This window comes from Manacus candei, unplaced genomic scaffold (assembly GCF_025592945.1).
Source record: "Manacus candei isolate 608988 ecotype Guabito, Panama unplaced genomic scaffold, ASM2559294v1 h1tg000033l, whole genome shotgun sequence".
NCBI classification, from domain to species: Eukaryota; Metazoa; Chordata; class Aves; order Passeriformes; family Pipridae; genus Manacus; species Manacus candei.
Window position 1 is genome coordinate 2,574,292 of NW_026138081.1, and position 19,089 is coordinate 2,593,380.

Here is a 19,089-nt window from a genome sequence, read left to right on the forward strand (position 1 = left end):
AGTCAGCACTTTTTATAGAGATAAAACAGTATATTCCAACAGGATTGTTAAGTTTGAGGGTGAAATATTACTCAAGTTTTGCTTATTTTGAGTCATTTAAGTATTTTCTGTGGTTTTGAAAGTAGTGAGAATAGCGTTATGTAATTTCCATTTCTTGAATATTTTTACCATAAAGTATGATCTTTAAAATATTGTAATAAATCTAATCACTTGCCCAAATCGCCACAAATAACTGATATTTGTCTGGTCTAGGTAATTATTCTAGTTGTATAAGTTCTTGCACTTCTCAGCTTTCTTAACTGAAAGAGGACAATATTTGTATGCTGTTTTCATTTTAAAAGGTCTATGGGTCAATACATTGAGGAGATAAAATGAATTTTGCTGTAGTTCCTGATTTAACTATTGAATGCCATAGTGATATTCAGGAAAACAAAACAAAACAAAACCAAACCACTAGAAAGGTAAAGGGAAGATACGGTATACATATATATTTGAGATTTTGTCATTAATTGTCAGGTCACAGTTAAGGTATTTGTAGTAGAAAGGAGATCTTAAATATTGGTTAAAAGATGTTTTATTTTACTTTTTTTGTAGTAGTTCTCTGATCCTCAGACATGGCTAGAAATTATAAATTCAATTATTATTACTAGGAAATAGCTATCTTTGGTCAGAGGCTGAGAGTTATATTATCTCAGCTATCTTCAGACTTTAATGAAGTAATAGGCACATTAGTAATGTCTTGCAGTCCAAGATGCCTTTTGTTTCTGGATTTGAGGTTGTGGTTTTTTATTTATCAAAAAGTTTGGACTGTACTACCTAGCCCTATATTATTTTTTCTATGCCAATAGTGATAGTATTGAAAAATCTTTATTCTGCATACATTTTTTTCAGTATAGGGTATTATTTTGCATTTTGTTTAAATTATATTTTGTTTTGGAGCTGTTTTCTCATCCAAAAGAATATGTATTTTTTAATTTAATTTTTTGACTCTCTGTATAATGTATATGTGTATATATGGTACACAAAATGCACAATTATATGAATAATATATTTCATTGAACTTTTGAGACTTTGACTTAATTGTATAGATGTACTTTTTTTCAACTACCCTGGAGCACTGACATTCTTTAAATAATATACTAATCTATAATTATATTTTGATAATATAATAATTATAAATATTGTGTTTATAATAGAAACAAATGTTACAATTTAATAATTTATATTATAAATAATCTTTATTTCATGGCAGTAGTAGTGGGGGATCTTGTAGAGAATTCTTCAGAATAAACTGGTCTTACACTGACATGCACTTTGAGTCCAACTATAATGGGGAAAGAAGGATAACATAGCAGTCATAAAAATCCCAAACACAACCAGACACTTTAAAACTGTAGCACTGTGATTCAGTGTGATTCACTGCAATTTTTTAAGACTGGAGACAGATGCTAAGCCTGAAAATAAAGAGCTCTTTAAAAAAATTACATTATTTTATTTTTAGAATATGTATTAGAAAAGCATTAATCTTGAAAGGAAATAAACATTTGCACTATCCTAATCACATGTGCTCTCACCCTCTAGTATAAAGGGTTGAGTTTGGATATTTTTGAGAAGAAACCACACAGTGTTCTTGCGAGAGGTGTTGAGAGCACATAAGGCAACAGATACACCTGTCTGAAAATCAGGTGATCCTATAAAGATAACTGCAAATGCTTTACTGTATTAGAGGTGAACTACAAGTAGACACTATTCACCACTCTAATAAAGTGTCTGGAGTCATTTGACAATAAAGTGTAAGCCATACAGAATTTATTTTATATCATATTCAGGGAGGAGATTTTTTTGCATTTTTAATTTTTAAAACATTTCAATCTCATCTCATTTCTAGGTTGAACCAAACACGAAGCTTTTTCCAGCAGCTTTTTTACAGCCTACAAGCACTAACTTGGTTCAGTTTGAACTTGGCAAATTAAAGGTAGGAAATATTTTTATATTTTATAAAAAGAGAACCTTCATGTAAAGGTGTTCTTTTAAATCTGTTTATTCTTATGCAGATTCCCGCTCACTTGAATTTGTTTAGGAAAATTGAATCAAGGGCAAGAATCTTAATTTGAATTCTGTGTTTACTTCTGTAAATGTAATTATATATGCAGTTAATAGTTTATCTGCATTTGTCAAAAAAAACTCATGTTGTTTGAGGAGAACATCATTAATGTTGCGGTTATTTAATGGATTTTGTTTGTTGTAATAACGTTTATCTTTCTATGATTTCTTTGCTATTTATAAGTTATAATTCCTTTAATGCTATCAGTTTATTTATAATTAGACATTACAAAAATATTTTAATACACTTCTTTGTTTCAGAATACCATGCCTTTATCAGCAGCAATTTTTAAAAGTGAAGAAAGAAATCCTGTTCCTCAGTGTCCCCCTCGCCTTGACGTGCAAACAATTACACCTGTTTTATGGAGCAGAATGCCAAACAGCTTTCTGAGAGTAGAAACTGAGCGTGTCAGTGAACGTCACGGCTGGGTTGTGCAGTGTTTGGAACCTCTGCAGATGATGGCACTTCATATCCCAGAAGAAAACAGGTACATTTGTAAGGAAATAAAATTACTTAATGTGGACAAAGTATATTGAAACCGAATGTCAGAGTATTGATTAAACCTGCCTTAGAGAATATTTACACCATAGTTGTTGAGAATTTCTTATCTTATCTGCTATAAAAATAATTAAGCAGATAAGATCAGAAAATTTAAGTACAAGAGACTGAACTTTAATGCCAAGTGATGACTTTTGCATACATGAGAGAAAAAGTGGCTATTTGATTTATTTTAATTATTTAAATTATGGAGTAACGTACCCTAAATCTCTAGATCTTTAAAGATCTATAAAAAAATCTTTAAAGATTTTTCTCAGCCTGAAAAAAACAAATATAAAGAATATGCAAGTACTAATTTGCTGATTTTTTTTCTGTAATAAAAGCATGTAATCTGTTCGTGTATCATCTGCTCCGAATTTACATGAATTAAGTTTTTATGTTCTTATTGACAAGGTCATGCCTTTCTTAGATTTTCATTAGGTTTTGTCTTCAAAATGAGGATAAAAAAGATCTGTCCAAATATCAAATATCATAACCAGTGAAAAATCAAACTATCAGCAAAAGCATAGCAGAAAGATAATTTCACTGCTGCACTTTTATCAGTTATTTTTAAATTTCTTTTAATAATTCAATAAAAATTTTATTGTTCATAAAACTGAATTCAAGAAAAGATTAAAAAATACTGTGTCTTGTGGAAAAAATGAAACCATAATCCTGAGTAAACTAGAAAGGCACAGCTTAGTAACAGTAGTAACACAGATTTTCAGCATTGCAAATATATTTATTTTAAAAACAAGTTCTAATTTACCATAGATTTCAAAAAGCACCTATACCTTCTATTTTGGGTTGTTTTTTTTCATAAGGAGTATTAATTTTAAACAATCTCAGTTGCCACCATTTACTGTGTTTGGACGATGCACATACTAAGACTAGTTACTATTAATTTAATACTAGTGGTTTAAAGAGGAACTGACCAAAATGTGCAGAGATCACAAAACTTTTCTTTTACAAAGTTATTATTCATAGGATTGATTGGTTTTCTCTTTCTTTATTTTCTAACAGATGTGTTGATATTTTGGAACTGTGTGAACAAGAAGATTTGATGAAGTTTCACTACCACACTTTAAAACTCTATAGCTCAGTTAGTGCTCTGGGTAACACTAGAGTTGCTTATGCACTTTGTAGCCATGTGGACATATCTCAGCTATTTTTTACAATAGATAATCAGTACTTACCTGGACTTCTGCGTTCTGGATTCTACGACTTGCTCATTAGTATTCATTTAGAGCATGCCAAGAAAGCCAAGCTCATGATGAGCAATGAATTTATCATTCCAGTTACAGATGAAACTCGAGCTATTAAATTGTATCCCGATGAAACAAAGAAGCATGGCTTACCTGGAGTAGGGCTTAGCACTTGTCTGAAACCAGCCTTTAATTTTTCTACTCCATGCTTTATTGCGACCACTGAAGATCATCAGAGATCCAGTCCAGAAATACCCCTTGAGACACTTAAATCCAAGGCCATAAGTATGTTAACAGAGGCAGTACAGTGTAGCGGTGCTCATATACGGGACCCTGTTGGAGGACAAGTTGCATTCCAGTTTGTTCCTGTTCTTAAACTGATAGCAACATTGCTCATAATGGGTGTTTTTGATGATGATGATGTGAAGCAGATTTTACTCCTTATTGATCCCACTGTGTTTGGAGATCACAAGGAAGAAACAGAAGAAAGAACAGAGAAGGAAGAAGTTACAAAAGTTGAAGAAAAAGATGTAGAAGCTGGGGAGAAAGCAATAAAACAAACAAAAGCTCCTGCAAAGGGCTTATTGCAGACAAGATTACCAGAATCTGTTAAGCTTCAGGTGACCATTTAATATAAATGTATTATTTATGTTCTACTCTTGATGGAAAAAAGATTGTGCTTTTTATCTGTTCTCTACTTTAAAAGAGTTGAAATTCTGAAGGTCTTTAATTCCACTTTGCCTTATAACCTCATGTTTAATAACCAAATTTAATGTTGCTGCAGTTCTACACTCAAAATAGATAAGTTGATACTTACTTATTTTGTAAAAAGGAAAGTGTTAGACCAGGTGATCTTTAAAGGACCATTCCAAGCCAAACTAGTGCATATTGTCTACATATTTTGGGTGTATGGAGTGAAAAACTGTGAATGTAATGTAGTATTATTGATCAGATAATGAAACTGTACAACATTTTTTCACCTTTACATTGTTAAAACAAAAATGTGGGAAAAATGTGTCTAATTTTTACAATCTGACGCAGTATATCTGCAATTCACTGCAGTTCTTCCCCACAGTTTGTAAAACAATTAATATTAAGTCTGTTTTTTTCTACCCTAGATGTGTCATTTACTCAATTATTTTTGTGACTGTGAACTACAACATAGAGTGGAAGCAATTGTATCATTTGCAGACCGTTACGTATCAAAATTGCAGTATAATCAGAAATACAGGTACAATGAACTCATGCAAGCCTTGAACATGTCTGCTGCTTTGACTGCCAAGAAGACTAAAGAATTTCGGTCTCCTCCTCAAGAACAGGTAATACTAAATATATGGTTGAATTAAAGATTAAATAAATTCCTTATGATGATAAAATATAGTCCTGACTTATAAACTACCATTTGAATTGCTGGAGAATCAAAATGAATTTGAAATAAAATTTGTTTCGTGCCACAAAATACTGAATGTCAGAATGCTTAAGCCTCTACTCTAGAATTTAAACTGTAAACCAAAGTAGTTTCTCAAATTTTTTACTAAAGATTTCTCAACCGCATAGAAAATTTGAATATTACTGTCCAGTGCTGAGGAGCTTAGATTCATTCAGTACTGTAAGATGATGACAATCTTAGTTGCTCAAAGTTAGCATGAAGTTAGTGTTGAACTGACATGTGCATGTTAGAAATATTTTTTTCTGTCCCTAGAAAATAGTCTTATTATGAAGTGTCCCTGTAGAATTACAGAATCATTGAATTGTCAAGATTGAAAGAGACCCTTAAGAACATCAAGTCAAACAGTCCACTCAGCACTACCACTGCAACTCTTAAACCACTAAATCCCATCACCCAGTGCCAGATCCAGACGTCTCTTAACCTATTCCAACCTAGGCAACCTATTCCAATGCCTGACCACCCTAACAGTGAAAACATTTTTTCTAATATCTAATTGAATCTCCCCTGTCTCAGCTTAAGGCAATTTCCTCATGTCCTCTCAATGCAGACATGGTAGAAGAGACCAGGCCCCACCTCACTACAACCTCCTTTCAGGTTGTAGAGAGCAAACAGGGCCCCTCTTAACTTCCTTTTCTCGAGACTAAACAAACCCAGCTCCCTCGGCTGTTCCTCATAAGACGTATTTTCTAGACCATTCACAAGCTTTGTTGCCCTTCACTGGACATGCTCCAGTATCTCCATGTCCTTTCTAAAGTGGGGGGCCCAGAACTGAACACAGTACTTGAGGTGCAGCCTCCCTAATGCTGGGGACAATCATTTCCCTAGTCCTGCTGGCCACACTATTCTTGATACATTTTCTGTATTGGTATGCTAATCATAATTAAAGCTTACAAAGTATCATTGCTTGAGTATTTCCTTCAAACCATATAAGAAATTTGTGCTTTATTTTAATTTGATTATAAACAGGTAAAGTATGGCTATATATTAGAATATGTCTTAGGCTATCTCGGTGTTTTAACTATGTTTTAATTCTCTTAAAGATTAATATGTTGCTGAATTTTCAACTGGGAGAGGATTGTCCCTGTCCAGAGGAGATTCGGGATGAGTTATATGAATTTCATGATGACCTTCTAATTCACTGTGGTGAGTGGCAAGGTTTTGATACAGGTTTTGTTTGTCTTTTTGACACTTGACAGATCAGTTTAAAAATATACTAGTATAAGAGGTTTTTTTGTTAGATGTATTACTCTCTTCATTTGCAAAGCCTAGCCTTGTGATTACTGTCTACAAGGTGACTTTCTTGACAAACTTTGGTGTATATTACAAAAATATGGGAAACTTGTGCATGGTTTTAAGTTTCATTGTTACATATCTATTAAATATTATCCAGTATTATTCTGTTTATATATCAGTTTTAGACTTCATTGGGGAAAATAAATGTTTCAAACAAGAAGGTTGGATTACCTTAAAAGATTTACAAAAGCACATGTATGAGTGCAAGCATATAAAACATATTGAGGAAACATAATTGCTGTGAAGTTAAGCTGTAGAAAATTTGAGGCAAAACACTAGATGTGAGGTGCTATGCCTGTTTTAGCTTAGTTTCCTGGTGTATACATAACTGTGAGAGTCATTCATTATAAAACACTGTTGCACTGCAGACTACAGCTTGAATTGCCCCCAGTCATTGAATTTGGATTTCCTGTGCAATTTTATGTGGGTTTTTTGATGTCAAAAGTCTTTTGTTAGTCTACTGAGATCTTAGTCTAATCCAGACAATGATGGATTTATTAGCCCATTTACTAGTGTATAGTCTGAGTCATCCAGTTATTACTGCTCCTTCCCAGTAATTATGCAGATAAAACTGATACACTTGGTAGATATATTCATAGTTACTCTTCCTGTATGTTTCTTGGTCCTACAGTTGATGGCATCCATCTTGTCTACAAAGAAGGGATCAGGGTCATTACAGTGAATTGATAGCGTTTCAAGCTCTTCCCCAGGAAGAGCATGGTAATCCTAATGGTTCCTTCTTGTCCTCCTGTTTGCTTGAAGTCATCATTAGATGTCTACCAATACAGTTTGCTAGTTCTTTCTTCTTTGGCTATCCTTAAAACCAGTGTTACCTGGTTCAGGGAATTACATGGTTTTAATGTTATTAAGTTTCTGCCTTCTCTTTGTAGCCATGGTGCCTCCAATACCATTCTGTGCTTGTATTGTTAAGGCTTCTGCTATTATTTTGCACTGACATATCTGAGTACCCTCATAGAATCTCTGGCAGCCATCAAGCTGTGATTTCGTGATAAGCCAATTTTCATTTTTCAACTATCTCAGCCTTAGCCTCAGCCAAAGATGAGTGGGTCAGCAGGTATCTAGGTTGTGTTTTATCAGCTTACTTCTGAGGATATTGTATAAGACAGTATTAGAAGTCCTTAAAATCAAGATTTGTATCTGTAAGGTTAGCTACATTACAGGCAAAACTTTAGTTGGTTTAACATTATTTGGTTTTGACAATCCTGTGTTAACTGTTATTCATCCTTGCTTCTAAGTGCTTACCAAAAACTATTTCTTTCATTCCATCATTTTTTTTCCAAATGTTAAAGTGAATAGTTAATATCCTCATAGTTACTCCTCTTTCTCCATATTTTCATTATGTCTATCATTATAAAAGATTACTGTCATCTCCATTGCTCAATCACATACCCCTTGATCTGACCTCTGGTTTTCAAAAATAATGCTCCTTTGGCAGCAGAGAGTTCTCTGAGTCTCCAGGATGGAGATTATGGAAGACCTACAACTTACTTGGAAATATCTTAACTCTGCATTCTATTTATTTTTCCTTGGAATCTTGTGGTTGGTAGGATCATTGAGTTAGTTTAGTTCCTGATCACTCTTCATCTTGTCATAAGGTGAAACACTAGTTCTTACATGTGTTCGGTTTATTATTTTTAGGGATGTACCTTTATTATTTTTTTACTACATTATAAATATATATGCTGAATGAAAAAGAGCTGAAGATAGAGAAAACACTGTCTCATGATTAAAATAGCTTAAAGATCCTATGGATTCTAAACTAAACCATATTCATTACTTTGTACAGAGATTTATCATAGGTGGTCACTGCAAATAAATGTTCCTCATTTTCTGTGGCCTGACTTGGTCATGAAAATCAGTACTAAGCAATCACAGCTGCAGATAAAGGAGAAGGAGGTCTGCTTGGAATGTTTAATCAGCTTTTTACTACTAAGTATACTTTGCCATCTAAGTGGAAAAATATGTAGGCAATCAAGTAATTAAAGGCTTTTTCATAATGAATATAAGAAATACTCTGAATTAAAGTTATCAGGCAGTCTTAATCCTAGCATGTCCTAACTCTGAGTGGTTAATTTTGCTGGCAAAATAAGAGCCCTCTATCATAACTTTTATGCATAATTTCTTGGTTAAACACCCCCCTCCCCCCAAAAAAAATTACAACATATTTTGTTGAATAATATAAAATTCACACTTATCTGGGTTCAGCTGGAGTTGAAGCTGCCAGAAATGTGGGGAAAAATAAAAAGAGTTTTTTCAAACATATTAATGGCAATAGGCGGTTTAGAAATATCATCAGCCCCTTACAGGATGAGGATGGTCACCTCACAAACAGCGACAGAGACAAGGCAGAGGAATTTAACGCTTTCTTTGCCTCTGTCTTCAACATGGATGATGGACCAAGGGGCTCTTGGTGCCCTGAGCTGGAGGACCATGATTGCGAGACTGATCAACTCCCAGTAGACCCTGAAATTTTGTGGGATCTGCTGCTGCAGCTGGATCCCTAAAAATCTATGGGGCTTGATGGGATTCATCCCAGAATCCTCAAGGAGCTGCTGACATCATCACAAAACCTCTCTCGATGATTTTTGAGCAGTCTTGGGAATCTGGAGAGGTCCCAGCTGACTGGAACCTGGTGAACGTTCTCCCAGTTTCAAGAAGGGTGAGCAGGAGGACCCTGGAAACTACAGGCCTATTAGTTTCACTTCAGTACCTGATAATGTCATGGAAAAATTATTCTGGGAAGTATTAAGAAACACCTGGAAGACAATGCAGTCACTGGTCACAGCCAGCATGGCTTCAGGAGAGGAAAGTCATGCTTATCCCTCCTGATTTTATTTTATGACAAGGTAACCTACGTAGTTGTTCAAAGGAAACCAATCAATGCAATCTTTTTCGATTTCAGTAAAGCTTTTGATGCTGTCTCATATAGTGTGTTTCTGGACAAAATGTCCAGCCCACAGCTGGATAAACACATCATGAGGTGGATGAGCAATTGGCTCACAGGTTGAACACAGACGGTAATAGTGAATGGGATAACTCATCATTCCAGTGCATTTCTTCTTGTCTGACCATTTCAGCTTCTGAAGACTTTTCCTCCCAGTGTCCAGTGCCTAGCTTTTATTTCAGTGCCAGATAGTTTCTTTTGTTAATATTCTTGTCTGTTTTCTCTTTCCTCTCAATACCGGCTACATTTCCTGTTCTTACTTTTTCCAAACTAACTGTAACCTTCCTTCATTCTTAGCTTTTCATTTTGCCCAACCAGTTTCACTCATCCCATTTCTTAAATTCCATATTTAGTCTCCAATTTCAAGTTTGAGTTCTTTCGTTTCCTCCCACTGCCTCTGAATCTTTTTCTTCCTAGTCACTTAGTCACTCCTAGTCATAATTTCACCTCCCCCTTGGTAGCTGCCAGCCACTAAGTTTCTCCAACATGATATTACATTTCAGATCTTTTTTCCTTTCTTAGTTTCTTTTTTTAGTACCAGTTTTAGCCTCAGTTTATTGTTTTCCATCTGCTCCACATTGTGTCTCTAGTATCCAATCTGGAAAACTTTTACTTTTCTCAATTTCACTTTGACAAGCAGAAAAACTGCAAAAGCTTACATGTCATCTCAGCACAATTAGCTCTGATCTGAAGGGATCCTACTTAGATGTTCTCTTCTCCTGCACATAAAATGTGGTGTCTGTCATCACTAAAAGTTGTGAAAGACTTCGAATGGTTGTGAAGCAGTGTAGTGAGATGAACTGTATTAAACTACCTTGCAAAGTGACATCCCATCTCACTGTACACATTTTCATGAAAAGCAAGTGTCACCTATACAATCTCTGAACGTCTGTCTTCTTACAGCTTTAAATTCAGTTAATATTTTTGTTTATGACTGCTAAATATCTCAACTGAAAAATTGTACTATATTGTAAGATATAGCCATACAATTCTTTCTTTAGCTTACATTCTGCAATACGAAACAAAGGATCACATATTTAATCAAATATGACTCTGAGTCATATTTAATTGCTATAGCAGGCTCTTAGGAAATACTACCTCTTTGGTCATAATATTGAAAAAATAATACTATAAATCTGGATATAAGGAGTATATGTACTGAAGAGAAAATAATTTGAGGGGTGCTACTGTAGCTAACATGTCAAAGCTGCTGACCTTACTACTTTTTTTTAATTTTTCTGTATGAAATTTGTTAGTTAAAAAATATTCCTATAGATATTTTGGTTTAAATAATTAAGGAGTTAAACTTCAAAGATTAAGCTTAGTTTCTAAGCAATTTTATTATCTGCTAAGGTATTCCATTAGAAGAAGAGGAAGAGGAAGAGGAAGATTCCTCCTTGACTGGCAAACTGCGTTCATTAATGTACAAAATCAAAGGTCCCCCAAAAGCAGAAAAAGTGGAACCTAAGGAGGAAGAAGAGAAATCTCCTAGTAAGTTTTCTTTCCACATAAATACTTCCATGATACAAGTGTTAAAAGTTTACACAGTCAACAGGAGTGTGTTTCCTAATAAAGTTTTATAGTGGACTGAAGAAGGAGATTACCTTCTGTCGCTTAGAACCAGTGGTTACTGGTAATAGAAGAAAGAAATTTGCATTGTTTTAAGAGGGAAGATAATATTTTTCTACTTGATCTCAACAAGGCCTGGAAAATGTTTCTAGTTTTCAGGTAAATTTCCTAAACTCTGGGCTCAGATGAATTTTTTTCGGTGTAATGTATACAACAGAACTGCTTCAAGCAATATGTATTGTGCAGTTCGAAACAATACAATGTTTTTAGAAAGTGTATTCCCAAGTGACAGTGACGATATAGAAATGAAGAATAAATTGAAAGTCTAAATGTAGCATTTAATTTAGAAGGATGATTCTTAGAGTCATGATCAACTAAAAGCTTTTCATTACCAAAAAGGCTGGTATTGACTTGAATGCTAAATAGATGTTTATTGTTTTCCACCTCTCAAGAACATCACACTTACCTTGAAAGATCTAAAAGTTGTTTTTCCAATTTGAAAAATCCTGTACAGTCTGCTTGTGGTTTTTTGGTGGTTTACAACTGCCTTGTTGTCTACTGTAATATAGTATTTTACTATAATACATGTTTTTTACATTTTCTGTTGGAATAACTAGTAACATTTAATGTATTTTACTTTCAGCTACACTGAAACAACTCATATCCCAGACTATGGTGCGCTGGTCCCAAGAAGATCAGATTCAAGATCCTGAATTAGTTCGAATTATGTACAGCCTCCTTCGTAGGCAATATGACAGCATTGGTGAGCTGCTGCAAGCTCTGAAGAAAGCATATACTATTAGTGCTGCCTCTGTGAAGGACACCATTAATCTGCTTGCAGCACTGGGCCAGATTCGCTCCCTTCTCAGTGTGAGGATGGGAAAAGAGGAGGAACTGCTGATGATTAATGGATTAGGGTATGAAATTAACATAATTTTATTTTTAAGTTGGTGTGAAGCTTTTTTTTATATTAATAAATTCTGTCATTTTAGATCCTGAATGAAAATTAATGCTGTACTGAAATGAAAATATATACTAGAAATTTTCATTTTCACATATATTTCCAAAGTGGCTCAAATTGATCTCTCTAGCAGTATCAAATGGGTCAAAGATCTGTGAATTAAGGTATTATCTAAAGAAAAAGGACTTCTTTTTACTGTAGCTAAGCCTAATGCTTAAACCCTCCTCAAAGTACATCTTTTAGCAGCTCTGGAGAAAGAGATCACTAAAATCTTTGTTGGTGTCTATACTAAATCTTTCCCAAAATTAAAACTCATATTTCATGCATGATTAAATAAACTTGCTGGCATCTTTTCAGTTGGAAATTTGTGCAAGCAGTTAGGTAGACCCAGGAAAGTGGCGTTGTGAACTGAAATATCTCCAACTGGTTAATATTTATTATTTCACCATCAGTGGCAGCTTTAAGTGTTTGGACATAGGAGACTGCTCATTTTATCCTCTATTGCATTAGAGTTATACAAAATTGCCTTTAAATAGCACCTGATGATGTGAGAATATTTTCCTGCATCTTTGCTGTGAAATTACCTCTGTTAAGCAGTGCATGCCTGCATGCCTCTTAAGTGAATAAATGCTGGTCAGGCCATTTAATGTTTTAAGGGAAAAAAATCACAGAAAATCAATTACTTTGAGTAAAAGGGTGTATTTAGAAAGAGAGAAAATTATATATATATATATATATATATATATATATAACAATTGTAGGATATGAGGGATAAAGGGTAAGTTTTGTCTGAACATGGCATGTGTGTAGCCACCTTCCCAGGGGTACTGTATTGTGAGTCATCTACTCTCAGTTTTCGGTATTTCTTAAAAGTAGGTATTTGCCATATGTTTTTGACAGGTTGCCTTAAAATGTTAGAAATCTCTGGATTCTATTATAATCTAATCCTGGATTCTATTGAAACATATAAATTGTGTTCTGGATTATGAAACCAATACAGTGAGTTCTAGAACATGTTGAGATGATGGTGGGCAGAGTGAAAAAGTTAAAATAGTCTTTTTAATGGGACTGTATGCCATTTCACTTCTTCTAGCAGAATCTGGAAATATTGATGAAACACATATAACTGGTGATCTTGAATATTGTCTGTTTATTGTCTTCCACTTTGTGAACTGAGGAAATTAATTAAGAGGTGTTACTACAGAAACATGATTAGATTTTATTTTCTTGATCCCCACTTTCAACTTAAAACATACAGAATATATTCTTTTCCACTTAGATCATCACAGAATAAATTTTTTTTGTTTTTTTTTTTTTTGTTTAAACAGAACTGATAGTAGGAGCAATTTAGAGATGAGAAATGCCATTTTGAAATAATTTAAAAGTTAATATTCTTATTATGAAGAATCCACAAGGAATAATAGCATATTGAAATATGAAGTATTTAGTTATCAGGTGTTTTTGTATTGTGCTGAAGTTTAAGAATCTGAAATTATGTTACTACAGTGAATGCATGTTTCTGGAATAATGCATCGACTTAAATTAAAGTGGTTCTTTTTAAAAACATATTGTTCCTTTTCTTCCATTTTAGGGATATAATGAACAACAAGGTGTTTTATCAGCATCCGAACTTAATGAGAGTCTTGGGCATGCATGAGACTGTTATGGATGTGATGGTGAATGTGCTTGGGGGAGACAAATCTCAGGTAGTTTCACCACAAGTTTGTTATGTGTTTTACATTTTGAACCTGTCCAAAAGTGTACTAGGATGTTTAAGAAGCAAACAATAATATATTGCCCTTGTGTAAGCTAGATTTTGCTTTTCCAAATTAAAATATTCATTAATGATAAAAGTTGAATATGTTTTATAGTACTAGAGAGAGAAACCCAGCAGTCTAGGACTTGATTTTTAGAAAGTGAGATGTTAGAGGTGTTTCATTTGTCTTTTAATAGAATTGTAAAAGAATTTGTTCTTATTTTAAATTAAATACATACTTTAACTGCATTTATTGGAGGTGTAGCTGTGCTTGGAAAATATGCCTCTTCATCTTAGATGAAGTATTATTACCAATAAACTATAACAAGAGACTAACAACTAATTTTGAATGTTCGAATTGATGTACTTGAACTGAGCAATAATTTTCTTGCAGTTCTGTGTTCACCTTTTTCTTAGTGTTATGCTTGCATATATATGTCTTATTTCAAAGGCAGAGTGGCATAAATTTTGAGGAGCCTAACTGAAAATTTTCACTATTGAAGAAAGTGAGAAGTAAAGCGGGCTTATTTTCTATTTTCTTCTCTTTGCTTATGCCTGACGTCTTTAACCTGTTGCCTCCATTCCAAAAAGAAGGGTTCTCCTCTGATCTCACTATTGCTTATCTACTTTTTTTTGCTCGGCTACTGATTTTTCTTCTGTATTTGGAACATTTTTCAGCCCATTTTACTACCTTTTGCTTATCCTTTCCCTGTCTGTCAGCTTTCCACTAGTTGATTGCCTTCCATGTACAGCTACACCCTCCTTCCTTTATCTCTTTGGTCCTATAGGTCATATAATTATCTTAAATACTTATACATTGCATCTGCCTATACAATTGCAGTGTTGCAAAGTATTCGCATCCTGGTTTTAGTTTTTCTGCTTCATTTCAAGACAAGTTACAATTACTTAAAATTACAATTTCTTACTATTCAATGTTATATCTTTGAGAGATGGAAAGAGCAACTACACAATGTAGTCTCTAGTTTAGGGACTGGGCATTTTTCTAGGTTGTGGCAGCAGATGGTTTAAACTAAATCTCCAGCTTCTTGGAATAAATGATTTTATCATGCGGCTGTATTGAGATGTAGCGGCTCCGAAGGAATGATGGGAAAGTAAAAACTCGTCAGCTCAAACTGAAGAAAATTCATGTCAGGCTTCTTTCTAGATGTGCTATTAATAAATTACTCAAAACCAGAGGAGAGGATATCTGTGGAATCTGATATTGTTGAAGGTGTCTCAGTACCTTTTGCTATTACTGGCTAAGAAAATCCTGGAAAGGTACTTTATTTGTGAAATGTATATCCCAGAAAATTATTGGGCAAGCTGTGAACATTTTCATTACATTTAGGTTTTAGTGTGTACCTTAATGCTTAAAATAGTTCTTTTAAAGTCTATGTCTTTAGATGCTACAATTTTTGACCCTTAATGTCATATGGGTTTGTGATGTTGGTCATTCATTCATTTTCAAAGAATCCCAAACAACCACCTTTTTGATGGTCAGAATTGAACTATTTTACTTCAAAATCATTTCCTAATGATTGAAAGTTTTAGAATTCCACACTCATATGTATTCCTGACAATAATGAGGAATTTCTGAAATGACAATTTTTAGCAGTATTGCTGTGAACATAGTTTTCTAAACAAAGTTATGTCACACATTCTGTTAAAATCTCTGTAATCTGGGGAGTGGAAACTTTATTGAAAGTTTTGATGAATTAAGGAATCCATTTTCATCTGCCCTACATTTAAGAGCCGGAATGCTAGATAATGCTGCTTGTACATAATAGCTCCTTTATGTTTGAAATAGGCAAATGAGCTGGATATATTAGCAAAACACCTATGCCAAAGTAAAACTACAATTTATCAAGTCTCCGGAAGTTAAGAAGTGCACCTGTAAGGATAATACATATCATGTCACATTTAATTACATAATCACTTTTTTTGCAAGATTGTTGTCTTGTTAAGTAAAAAGGTTGTACTTAGAATCAATTAGAATTCCATAAAGTAACAGTTGTTAGACTTCGTTATAATAAAGTATAAACAGTATTATTTATAGTGTAAAGGTATGAAGTGGAGGGAGGATATAACAGAAATTAAAAAACTCATGATATTGTGATCAAAATGCTTGAATATTATAGAATATATATAATATAGAGAATATATTCCTTCTTGTGTCTAAAGGGCACAAGCAAGATTATTTAAAAAATAATTCTTCTTGATGGTAATGAATTTTCTCATTAATTTTGTGAGTATCCTTAGGACATAGGTTTGCAAATGAACTTGATACTTTTTTACGAGTGATATATAGTGGTAAATTTAATAATTCAGACAGAAAAATCTGTCATTTTGATCTTGTTCTTTCATCTCCTTGTAGTAAAATGTGAGAATGGCACAACTTGTTAATTTCAGGTTGTGTATTCTTATTGTAGTATGGGAGGAGAAACTGAGGCTCTTGAATATTCTTTATTCTTCTGTGGTATAATGTTGCAGGTCGACCTTGTTATTGTAAAGCTGCTAAGACAGTGTTTTGTATAACTGCACTTGCTAGTCTGCAAATTGCTTTAATGAGAATTATTTCTGCATTTTTTGCCCTTATATGTTCCCTATAGTCCTCTGCAAACGATTTTTCAACATTTTAATAGCCTAATGAATGTGAAAGTAAAAAGGAAATGCGGGTTCTTTTTTTAAGTTAGAACCAAAGCAACTGTCAGATGCTTATCACCTTGGTAACTTCACCATAATTTCCTTGTTAGGACTGCAGGAAGAAGAATTGGAACAGATTGGTAATTAACATATTTCACTGCTTTGTCAACTTTCTTCTTCAGCAGATCGCTTTTCCTAAGATGGTAGCAAGCTGTTGCCGATTCCTGTGCTACTTCTGTCGAATTAGTCGTCAAAACCAAAAGGCCATGTTTGAGCATCTCAGTTACTTACTGGAAAACAGCAGTGTTGGACTGGGTATGTCATGTAACTGTAACAGCTAAAAGCAAGAGTAGGAGCAACCGTGATACCACACGACTAGTGTCTAATTAGTATAGCAAATTGAAACATGCTTAAACCACTTTGTGGTTTCACCTCTAACCTTTTTTTTTTATCATTTTTGTTTCATTCTTATGTGTCTGTGAATTATATTAGAAACAGAATAGTTCCATTCAAAATAGTTGTGATTTGAAATCTAAGATTAAATTGACCCTGCGTGGTGTTTGCCTGTTTCATCTGGTTTCATTTTCCTTGCCTCTGCAGTTTACACTACTGAAGTAAATTTCATATTTTTCCTTTGGGATACTGAATGTATGTTTTTTAATGTATGTGCATTAGATTTGTAATACAAGGAAAATTGTGTTGGCTAGATAGATGGCTATAATAATAACATATAACAAGGCAAGATAGTGTGTGATTTCACAGTGCTTTAGCTGTTCATACCTGCATTTGACCATAATAAACACAGAAAATGGGAAAAGATTAAAGAAAGAAAAAAGTAACTGAAGCTTGAAGTGTCTCTTTTGGCTAAATTTAGACATATTTTAAAATCTGGAATTGATAGGGTTGTGCAGAATTACAAAGTTAATATGTTGCTCTGCTAAAGAAATAGTATTCCTCTGATTTGCTATGTTGTTAATACTGGTTTTTTTTTCATCTGCATTTGAAACCAGTGTGATTGAGTATATTTCTAGATATGGATGTCAAGTCCGAAGAAAATTTCAGCATTTATTTTCATGGTTTTGAAAACAGTTGACCATATTCTTGAATGAAGAACAGCCCTACAAAGTAGTATGAATATATTTATGTTCTAGATTCCAGCGAGATCGCTGCCCTCTGCTGCATGAATGTGATTACTGCAAACTCAATTTAATTAGTGTTTATTGACTTCTGCAGCATTTCCTTCAATGAGAGGTTCGACACCGCTAGATGTTGCAGCAGCCTCTGTTATGGACAACAATGAGCTTGCACTTGCATTGGAGGAGCCAGACCTTGATAAGGTAAGTGGTCACTCTGACCTTTTACCTATTTATTAGGTGGTGTACTTGTGCTAGAAGGGTTTAAGAGGGCAAGTTTGGTCATGGTAATTCTTGGATATGATCTCCTCAGAAATACCTACTCTAGGTATGTGCTGTTTTGTGGTAAGATTGAATGAGCACTATTTTCCCGTATTTTGCTTTATGCTTATTGAGAATCACAGCAAAAGAGATTTATTTCTATTCTATCTTGTCACTATTGTTATAAGCTAGAAAGGACGGCAAGAAAAAAGACATGAAACAGGAGAAAGGAATATCAAGAAGCATTGTTTGGGGAGAAAAAAATAGAGAATTAAGAGGAGAATGTGAAAAAAGGACACAGGTCTTTTGGTTTAAATCATAGAGATTGGTGGTGATGAAGGTTATAGCTAAGAGAATGGAAGGGCAGGTATTTGAAGAGGAAAGGTGGAACATGATTTGAAGAGTAGTTGAAGTGGGAAACTGAATCCAGGACTCAAGTTGTTGGCAATGGTTAGGAATAAAGGGGGATGTGAGGAGAGGCAGGATGAACTAGAAATGGTGGTAAAATATAAAAAAATTGCATGAAAGTTCTTTGTATATTGCAGGAGAAAAACAGATTTAGAGATGGAATATGGGTGCACAGTCAGAAGAGGAGGAAAGCAGCAAAAGGAAGTGATATGTGGTAACACTGCATTGGAGTACAGAAAACAGAAGGCAGCATTTAATATAAATGGAGGGAACAGTTAAGCACCTAAATGATAGCTTAGCACAGGGAAAATCTCTGTGCAGTATGGCAGAATCCTGTGATGAGAGTGGAACTGGTTGTGGGAGTGTTTGTGATCAGCATGTGGTGTAGGAGAGGAAAAGTTGGGAAATTGGAATAAATGGGTATATTATGGGAATAGCTAGGAGAAGACAGGGACAAGAATATGAATGGAAAGGGTGTGAGACAGTACAGAAATAAACTGATTAGGAAAAATTAGTGTTGAGAAGAATTATCAATTCTGTATCACCTGCAAAATTGCCTAGAGTACGCTCTGCCCTGTCATTAATAAAGAAATTAAATGGTATTGATATCAACCCTTGGGATACAACACTAGTGACTAGAACACTACCAGCTACTGTCTTATATTTTCATGGAAAGTACTGTAGAGCAAGTCAGCACCTAGTTAGAGTACCAAGCATGACTGAGTTCAAGAAGCATCTGGTCAATACTTTTGGGCACATAACGTGACTCTTGGGGATGGTCCTGTGCAGGGCTGGGAGTTGGAC

The 19,089-nt window shown here is 34.2% G+C and overlaps 1 protein-coding gene across 7 annotated transcripts in view; it reads left to right on the plus strand.

Moving 5' to 3' along the window:
- Positions 1-19,089, plus strand: part of RYR3 (ryanodine receptor 3) — a 215,996-nt gene that overhangs the window by 101,073 nt on the left and 95,834 nt on the right. For 4 of the 7 annotated variants that reach the window (XM_051791763.1, XM_051791765.1, XM_051791766.1 and 1 more), the window contains exons 33-42: positions 1,889-1,975; positions 2,365-2,591; positions 3,665-4,466; positions 4,965-5,165; positions 6,337-6,439; positions 10,908-11,045; positions 11,767-12,040; positions 13,676-13,790; positions 16,666-16,798; positions 17,717-17,820. In XM_051791763.1, the coding sequence (XP_051647723.1) occupies positions 1,889-1,975; positions 2,365-2,591; positions 3,665-4,466; positions 4,965-5,165; positions 6,337-6,439; positions 10,908-11,045; positions 11,767-12,040; positions 13,676-13,790; positions 16,666-16,798; positions 17,717-17,820 (2,184 nt within the window). The remainder of the gene's footprint in view (positions 1-1,888; positions 1,976-2,364; positions 2,592-3,664; positions 4,467-4,964; positions 5,166-6,336; positions 6,440-10,907; positions 11,046-11,766; positions 12,041-13,675; positions 13,791-16,665; positions 16,799-17,716; positions 17,821-19,089) is intronic. The other 3 variants (XM_051791764.1, XM_051791767.1, XM_051791769.1) reach the window with 1 other exon arrangement.